Below are 9,261 nucleotides of genomic sequence, written 5' to 3' on the forward strand. Positions count from 1 at the left end.
CATAATTAAGCTCCCAGTCAAATAACCCAAACTTAAAACGTAAAAAAAAAACATATGAAGTTGAGAATTTTTCTTTCAAGTTCTGTCAAGAATTGTGTTGGTATTTTGATGGGAACTGCATTCAATCTGTAGATTTCATTTGGGAAGATGGCCATTTTTACTATGTTAATCCTGCCAAGCCATGAGCATGGGAAATCTTTCCATCTTCTGCTCTCTTCTAATTCTTTCTTCAGAGACTGGAAATTTTCATACTGTTCTGCCTAGTTCATGAACCCCAAAAGACCAGGAATAACTAGACTCTGCTGTAAATACATGAGGTTCTTTTTATTATAAATCATTACAAGCTGCAGATTAGGCCCACACCCCTCACCGCCAAAGAGGTGAGAGCAGAGTGCTCAGGTTAGTTGGGTGATTTAAAGATTCTGGTCCCTCCCAGCATGCCCAAGGCAAGGGTGATTCCTACCTTGCAAGCATCTATTTGTCAAAATGATACATTTTGAATTGATTGGCTATAGGAAGGTCCCCAGACCAATAATGATCTGGTGTCCCTCCCTAGGGGGATGGGCCAGTTTCCTAGCTACTGTTTCTCTAGTGAGAGGGGAAAGAATGCAGTAAGGTGGTTCTTCCCCTCAGGGCATTCCTAGACTTCTGCACCCAGCTAGTTCAGGCCTTAAATATTAATAATAGCTGATTTTTAATCTTTTGGTCTCTCCATACAAGTCTTTGACTTTCTTGCTTAGGGTCACACCAAGGTATTTTATGTCATTTGTGGCTATTGTGAATGATGTTGTTTCCCTAATTAATTTCTCAGCCCTTTTGTCTTTTGTATACAGGAGAACTACTGAGTTTTTTTTTTTTTTTGAGTTAATTTTGTATACAGCCACTTTGCTGAAGGTGTTAATCAGATGTAGGAGCTCTCTGGTAGAACATGAACTGATTGGCCTGCTCCCTTAGAGGGGAGCAGCCTTACCAGGCCACAGAGGAAGACAATGTGGCCACTCCTGATAAGACCTAATAGACTAGGATCAGAAGGAAGGAAAAGAAGACCTCTCCTATCAATGGACTTGGGGAAGGGCATACATGGAGAAGGGGGAGGAAGGGAAAGATTGTGAGGGGAGTGGAGTAGGAGCTACAGGGGGGATAAAAAGTGAATAAAGTGTAATTAATAAAAATTTAAAAAATATTTACTTTAAAAATATTCCCATTTAAAAAAAAAACCTTAAAAACTCCCAGGCTAATTACTGTCTCTTTAAAAGAGACCCTTAAAAAGGCCCTGAAGCAAAAGACAGCCTACTGTGAGCAGATATGTGACTTAACATAACAAAACTGGATGCCACTGAAGAGGGTTACACAAGACTGGCTTCCTTATACTGTGGCTGGCTCAGCTCAGCTCAGAGCAACAACAGCAGCCATGGCTGGAAAGAAAGGAACTGGAGGCAGAGGGGCCTCTAGACAGAGCTTGGCCTCAAACTGCATCCAGATATATGCTTCAGAGTGGTATAGCTGGGTCTTGAGGAAGCACTATTCGTAATTGCCTGAGAAAGTGCTAGATTGATTTACAAAGTGGTTGTACAAGTTTACATTCCCACCAGCAGTAGAGGAGGATTCCCCTTTCTCCACAACCTCTCCAGCATGTGTTGTCACTTGAGTTTTTGACCTTAGCCATTCTGATGGGAGTAAGGTGAAATCTCAGGGTCGTTTTGATTTGCATTTCCCTGATGACTAAGGACATTGAGCATTTCTATAAGTTTCCTCTGCCATTTGATGTTCCTCTATTGAGAATTCTGCTTAGCTCTGTACCCCATTTTTAATTGGATTACTTAATCTGTTGCCGTTTCCCTGATCAAGTATATAACAAGAACATTTGCTCAACCATGTTTGTAGCAGATTTATTTGTAATAGCCAGGAGCTGGAAACAACGGAGATACCCCTCAGTTGAGTAATGGATACAGAAATTGTGGTACATCTACCCACTGGAATATTGCACAACAATAAAACAAAAGGAAATCATGAAATTTGCAGGTAAGTGGTGGGAACTGGAAAAGATCATCATGAGCGAGTAATCTCAAAAGCAGAAACATACAAAGGGTATATATTCACTCAAAAGTGGATATTAAACATAAACATAATAAAATCTGTACACCTAAAAAAAATCTAATCAAGAAGGAGGACTCTGGCTAAGATGCTCATTCCCCATTCAGAAAGGCAAAGAGGATGGACATCAGAAGAGGGATAAAACAGGGAACAAGTTAGGAGCATTCCACAGAGGGCCTTTGAAAAGCTCTACACTGCAAGGTATTAAAGCAGATACTGAAACTTATAGCAAACTTTGGTCAGAGTGCAGGGAATATTATGAAATAAGTGGGAGTTAGTAAGACCTGGATAGGATAGGAGCTCCACAAGATAGCTACAGACCCAAAAAGTCTGGCCACAGGGGTCTTTTCTGAGACTGATACTCCAGCTAAGGACCATGCATGGAGACGGTCTGGAACCACTGAACAGAGGTAGCCTATGGCAGTTCAGTATCCAAGTGGGCTCCGTAGTAATAGGGACAGGGACTGTCTCTGACAGGAATGGATTGACCTGCTCTTTGATTATCTCCCCCTGAGGGGGGAGCAGCCTTACCAGGCCAGAAAGGAAGACACTGCAGCCAGTCCTGATGAGACCTGATAGACTAGGATCAGAGGGAAGGGGAGGAGGACCTCCCTTATAAGTGGACTGGGAGAGGGACAAGGGTGGTGAAGAGGAAGGATGTGATTGGGAGGGGAGGATGGAGGGAGTTACAGGGGGATACAAAGTGAAGAAACTATAATTAATAAAAATAAAAATACTTAAATAATAAAAATGTTAAACATTACTAAATGATTGAGGTATGATATATGCTAACTATATATGCATACACACTTGTTTTGAAACTTCACAGAGAATGTAACCTCATAAATTTGTCAATTTTATATCAACAGGTTTCTTTTATTTCCAAATGTCAATAAACATAATGGAGGTTCATGACATACCACTCCCTCACTGAAATTTCATTAATATCAAATATACCATACATACAGTGGATGGTATATTTGGCAGAATCTAGAATCATCTAGAAGATAAGCTTCTGGGCATACTTGTGAGATATCTATATGAAGGTTAGGCCCTGGGAATGTCTGGGAAGGATCATCTTGATTAGTTGAATTCACCTAGGAAAATGATTATAACTCTGGGCAAGACTGTTCCCAGCATGTGGATATCCATAAAATGGGAAAGTGGCCTGAGCTCTAGCATTCTGCACACTCTTTGTCTTAGTTGTGCATGTGATGTGAGAAGCTGCTGCATGCTTCTTCCAGTTTGTCCTCCACACTATGCTAGGTTGTTTGCTTGAACTGTGTTCCCAAACAAACCATGAGCCCAAAAAGGAACATAATTTCCTGAGTTGCTTTTTTCAGTGTAGTTTATCACAACAAAAAGAGAGATTAAAGCCCATCCCTATAAACCTGAAAATGGTGTTTTCACTGATGTGGTTCTTCAGGAAATGGACGTTTGCCAGCTTTCTAGGCAACATAGAGAGGAAGATAGGATTCTGCATCATTATGACATCCCCACCAATCCCTGAACTAAGAAGAGAGGAAGGTAAGATTAATTACAAACACTGACTTGTTCCCATGATTTTCTCTTACTAGTTGTATCAAATGCAGCTATGTTCATGTGTAACTAATTTCCTTCCTATCTTAGTTTCCAAGAAGCATTGCTTTACAACTCACAAGGAGCCTTTAGGAATCATTTACACATCCCCCCCTTCCCACTGTCCTTCTCTTCCTGAGTCAGAGGCTTCAGCAGCTCCTAGGTCTTTATTTTTTTCATGGATTTCCCTCATTCTCCAACATGTCTATTTACTCAGAGGCCATTGTTGGATAGAGATTTGTCTAATTGTCTAATTGTTCAATTCCCAGCAGACATGGTAGGTGACAACTATCCATAACTCTGGCACCAGATACATACATCGTGTACAGATATGCATCCAGGCAAAATAATCACAGACATAAAAATATTATAAAGAAGACCTTCACGTCATCTCTATTTGTCTACCAGGATGCTGTCCACAGCAGTTGAAGCTGAAGGGTCACTAATGGGTTTCTCTTTCGTACATCCAGGGACAGGTGTCAAAGAACACTAAGCTCTGACAGGATGCTTTGAGTTCTCTAACCTCATCCTCCCCTACTGACTCAGAGAATCTGTGCAGGCTCTCCTGAGAGAAGCAGTACCTGTGGGCTCTAGGAGCCTAAAGCAGAACAAATTTTTTATATAATTTATATATTTTAATATTAATCACAGGTTATTTACTTTGTATTCCAGTTGTAGCCCCCTCCCTCAATCCCCCCAATCACACCATCCCTCTCTCATCTCCTCCCTACCCCTTTCCAAGTCCACTAATAGGGGAGGACCTCCTCCCCTTCCATCTGACCCTAGCTTAACAGGTCTCTCCAGGACTGGCTGCAATGTCCTCTTTTGTGGCCTAGCAAGGCTGATTCTCCCTTGGTGGGGGCAGGGGGTGTTGAAGAGCTAGCCATTGAATTCATGTCAGAAATTCCCTGTTCCCCTTACCAGAGAACCCACTTGGATACGGAGCTACCATGGGCTACATCTGAGCAGTGGTTCTACGTTATATCCATACATGGTCCTTGGCTGGAGAAACAGTCTCATAGAAGACCCCTGTGCCCTGATATATTTGGTCCTTGTGGAGCTCCTGTTCTCTCCATGTCTTACTAACTTCCCCTTCTTTCATATGATTCCCTGCATTCTGCCGAAGGTTTGGTTATGAGTCTCAATATCTGCTTTGATATACTGCTAAGGAGAGTCTTTCAGTGGCCCTCTGCAGTAGGCTCCTGTCCAGTTATTTGTTTTCTCCTACATCCAATGTCCATCCCAACTGTCTTTCTAAGTGATGATTGGACATCGTACTCAGGGTCCTCTTTCTTGTTTATCTTCTTTAGGTGTATAGATTTCAGTATATTTATCCTATCTTATAGGTCTATATCAGTGAGTATATACCATGTGTGTCTTTCTGCTTTTGGGCTACCTCACTCAAGATGATCATTTCTAGGTCCCACCATTTGCCTGCAAATTTCGTGATTTCCTTGTGTTTAATTGCTGAGTAGTATCCCATTGTGTAAAAGTACCACAATTTCTGCATCCATTCCTCAACTGAGGGACATCTGGGTTGTATCCAGGTTCTGGCTATTACAAATAAAGTTGCTATAAACATGGTTGAGCAAATGTCCTAGTTGTGTACATGAGCATCTTTTGGATATATGCCTATGAGTGGTATAGTTGGATCTTGAGGAATCACTCTGCAGAACAGTTTTTGTCTATGGCTGTCACTCTGTATAATGACCTCCTATTCCTGGAATGCAGGAATAAACTTCTATATCCTCAGTACCATGGTGCTGATTTTAACTAAGAATATTATGTCAATTTTTTATCTCAGTTACTGATACTGTGGGGTAGACATAGCCACTCATCCAGAGAATAAAATATTCTAAAAGCTGGAACAGAAAAGCCAAGTTCAGCCTGTACTTTCTCAGGATAATTTGCATCTGAGAATGATATTCCCTGGTCCTCCATACACACTGGTGTCCATGGAAGAAGATGCTGTGTTCCGGGAGCTAAAGGACATCAACTTCAGACTTCCTGATTACAAGCGTGAAATCATATTGATCAATATTGTGTTAAGTGAGCAGGGTTATAGTCCATTTCTGAACAATGGCAATAGAATCCAATGCACCAGGACATACTGTGAAAACTTGATAAGTAACTAAGGACTGTTGGGCCTTTTATATTATGTATAATATAATTTGAAACTTTTATTTCTTTAGAGTGCATATTCTCCCCTGGCATACTGTGAGAAGACCATGGAATCTTCGGATTTGTAAAATCCCTATCTCCATTTTTCCAATCTGATAGAGCAGCTGTTAACCTCATGAGAGCAGAGTCTGAGCTCACTGCTGCTGTCACAAGGAGAAGTGTAAATTTCAGTGAATATCAAAGGCATATGACACCTTCTTAGACAATGACAGGAGCAGAGGTCCTTGTCTGTCATATTCTTGACCTTGAGATTAGGAACTTCCTGTATCTGCATACAGTCTACCTCTCTCATATGATGTTGTGTTAGCGGTTTACAGAGGAGATCTGCATGTGCTTAGCAGAAATTATTTAACCTTTTTATACCTGAGAAGTAGATGTATTAAATTATATATTTAATTCAAAATAGAAGGAAGTGTGTATTGGATAAATGATTATTTTTCAATAATATTTGTGGCTTAATGGTGAAACATTAACATAAGATAAATAATTTGTGTGGGGTAGATAATGCCATGAGCTGCATTGTAACCAGGTGATTAATGTTACGTGTTTTTGAGAGATTGCCTCCTTGTATTGATTAGATTGGCCCAGAAGTTGGTATATTCCCGAGGCTGGCCTCAAAATCATGAGTCTCCTGCTTTTGTCTCTCCAGTTCTCGGAGTACAGATGTGGATCTTCACTCCTTGCCGTGATATTTGATTTATTTGTTTTTCTTTTATATTTTACACATAATTCTGGCTTTACAATTTACTTCTTAAATATATTTTCACAGTTCCATAATATCAAGTTCTGGCAGCCTCTGTGATTTCTTTTATCACTTTTGATTTTTTTATACATTTACTAACTTTCTTTTTTCACCATTTGTATAGCAACAATCGCTGATGCAGTGTTCTATTGGTGTGTCCCCTTCTAGAGAGACCCAGTGTTCAGGAAGTCAAAAGCCCATCTTAATCCAGTTTTGATACAGCTAATTTCTAATTTACAGAAGCATTTTTATTTCCTGAATAAAAACTTGTGGCAGTGTTGGTCTATGGTCAATGACTTCATGAAACTTCCTTTTTCATATCTCCAGATTTAAACCCCGTCATTCAATTTCCTAAAGCTGTGGGGAAGATACTTGTTAGTTTTTGCTGGATTTCCTTTCCTTTGAGATTCAAGTTTCTCTGATCTCAGTCTTAAATTAATGTCCATCAGGATATCCACAGAGTTAATTCTGGGTTACTCTATGCAACTTAGTCCCTAGTTTATCTACGAAACCAGAGGTCAAATGTCTAAGGCCCTACTCTTCAGTATGATAATGGTTTTGGAGATGAGTAGTATTGAACACATTTAGCCTCAATTCTCTTTCTTCCTTTTCATTTTTTCTTCTGTTTTCTTCTTTCTTTTATGGTAAGTTTTCTTACTCTGTTTCTGTTGTTGTTGTTGTGATTTTTTTTAACATATCCTATCATTTCCAAAACTGTCAATCTGTGATAGCGCTACCAATGTTTCTACAGAAGTCAATTGATTTAAATGTCTTGGATTTTAAATTAACCCAGATCTGCTGTTAGAGCATCTAGTACATTTCTGTTTGAGAGCTGTAAGGCAATCTTTTTTAGTGATTGCTCATGCTTCCCCTAATACTATTTTTGACTGTTGATTGACACCAGCTACACTCACAGACAATGCACAGGCATTTGCTTATGCATTTGCTGACTGCTTTGCATGGGCCCCTACAGTGCAGCCCAGCTGCTGAGACTATATAAACCAGCCTTTGCAGAGAACTGAAATCAGACAGCAGGGGGAGCAAGATGAAGTCACAGACCCAAGTCCTCATATCCCTGCTGCTTTGGGTGTCTGGTGAGAAACTCAAAACATTATAATCTTTGCAGAGTCACTTCTTTGTAGACAAAAAACTTAAGAGTGTGCCAGGCTCAGTATTTCTTACGTAATAAAACTCTGACAAGATGATAGTAAAAATATGTTAAATGACAAACTTCAATTGTTTTACAATCTGTGTTTGTGTCTATATTCATGTTCATTGTGTGTTTCTGATTGCAGGTGCCTGTGCAGACATCGTGATGACCCAGTCTCCATCCTCCCTGGCTGTGTCACCAGGAGAGAAGGTCTCCATCAGCTGCAGGTCCAGTCAGAGCCTTTATTACAGTAGCAACCAAAAGAACTACTTGTCCTGGTACCAGTTGAAACCAGGGCAATCACCTAAGCCGCTGGTCTACTGGGCATCCCCTCGGCACACTGGGGTCCCTGATCGTTTCACAGGCAGTGGATCTGGGACAGATTACACTCTCAGCATCAGCAGTGTGCAGGCTGAAGACCTGGCAGTTTATTACTGTATGCAGAGTGTTAGTACTCCTCCCACAGTGCTTCAGCCTCCAACACAAACCTCCTTGAGTGTCTCACCAGCTGCCCTCACCACACAGCCCTGGCCCTGCACACTTCCCCCTTCTGAGTGACAGCAGGTGTAACTGAAAACATGATGATAAAGTTCACAGAGCCCTATATTAAATTATGAGTTCAATGATTCTTTTGTTGTATTCTTTCAAATTTTTGCATTAATTACAGTTTATTCACTTTGTATCTCAGCTGTAGCTCCCTGCCCTGCCCTTCCAATCCTACCCTTGCTCCCTCTTCTTCTCCTATGCCCCTTTCCCAGTACAATGATAGGGGAGGTTCTCCTCCCCTTCCATCTGACCCTAATCTATCAGGTCTCATCAGGACTGGCTTCTTTGTTTTCCTCTGTGAATTGGTAAGGCTACTCCTCCCTCAGGTGGAGGTGAACAAAGAGCCAACCCATAACCTTTATATGAAAATGCAAAAAAGAACTCAGTATTATCTTTGTGTTCATTCTCTAACACAGTACTACAAACTCTGCTGCTTCAATATAAGATATTTTTCATTTTACAGTATTGGAGTTCTGATATCCAACATAGCAATGGTGATGGAAAACTTGATTTCAATTTGGAGGCTCTAGGAAAGGGTATGTTCTTGGTTTTTTTAGATTAGATTATATAGTACTTCCCTTCCTTCCTTCCTTTCTTCCTTCTTTCCTTCCTTTCTTTCTTCCTTACCTCCTTTCTTCTTTCCTTCCTTCCTTTGTGGTGCCCATATCTGCTGTTTATTCTTTTACTTTCCATAAACCCTGTAAATTTTTATTACATTTTAGTTTTTTACATTTGTCTGCTTGCATGTGAGTGTGCATTAGTGTGTCTGTGTGTGCATCTTTATAGGTGCACATGTGACGTGGCATATTTGTGGAGGTCAGAGAACAATTTACACCTGACTCTTTTTTTCCATTTTGTTACTGGGGTTCAAACTAAGGTTTGAAAGTTTCTTTGCCATATGAATTATCTTGCTGTCCCCTAAAGTCTTTTATGGGTGTTAATTCATTGACCACAATTTCATGAAAGCCAT

At 40.4% G+C, this 9,261-nt stretch overlaps 1 gene segment (V, D, J or C); it reads left to right on the plus strand.

Moving 5' to 3' along the window:
* The first annotated feature begins 7,634 nt into the window (after window positions 1-7,634).
* On the plus strand, window positions 7,635-8,303 carry LOC110544348 (immunoglobulin kappa variable 4-1-like). The segment is given in 2 exon segments: window positions 7,635-7,689; window positions 7,891-8,303. Coding segments are annotated over 2 exon segments (462 nt in total).
* The last annotated feature ends 958 nt before the right edge of the window (window positions 8,304-9,261 follow it).

The sequence above is a fragment of the Meriones unguiculatus genome, chromosome 18 (assembly GCF_030254825.1).
Source record: "Meriones unguiculatus strain TT.TT164.6M chromosome 18, Bangor_MerUng_6.1, whole genome shotgun sequence".
Taxonomy (NCBI): domain Eukaryota; kingdom Metazoa; phylum Chordata; class Mammalia; order Rodentia; family Muridae; genus Meriones; species Meriones unguiculatus.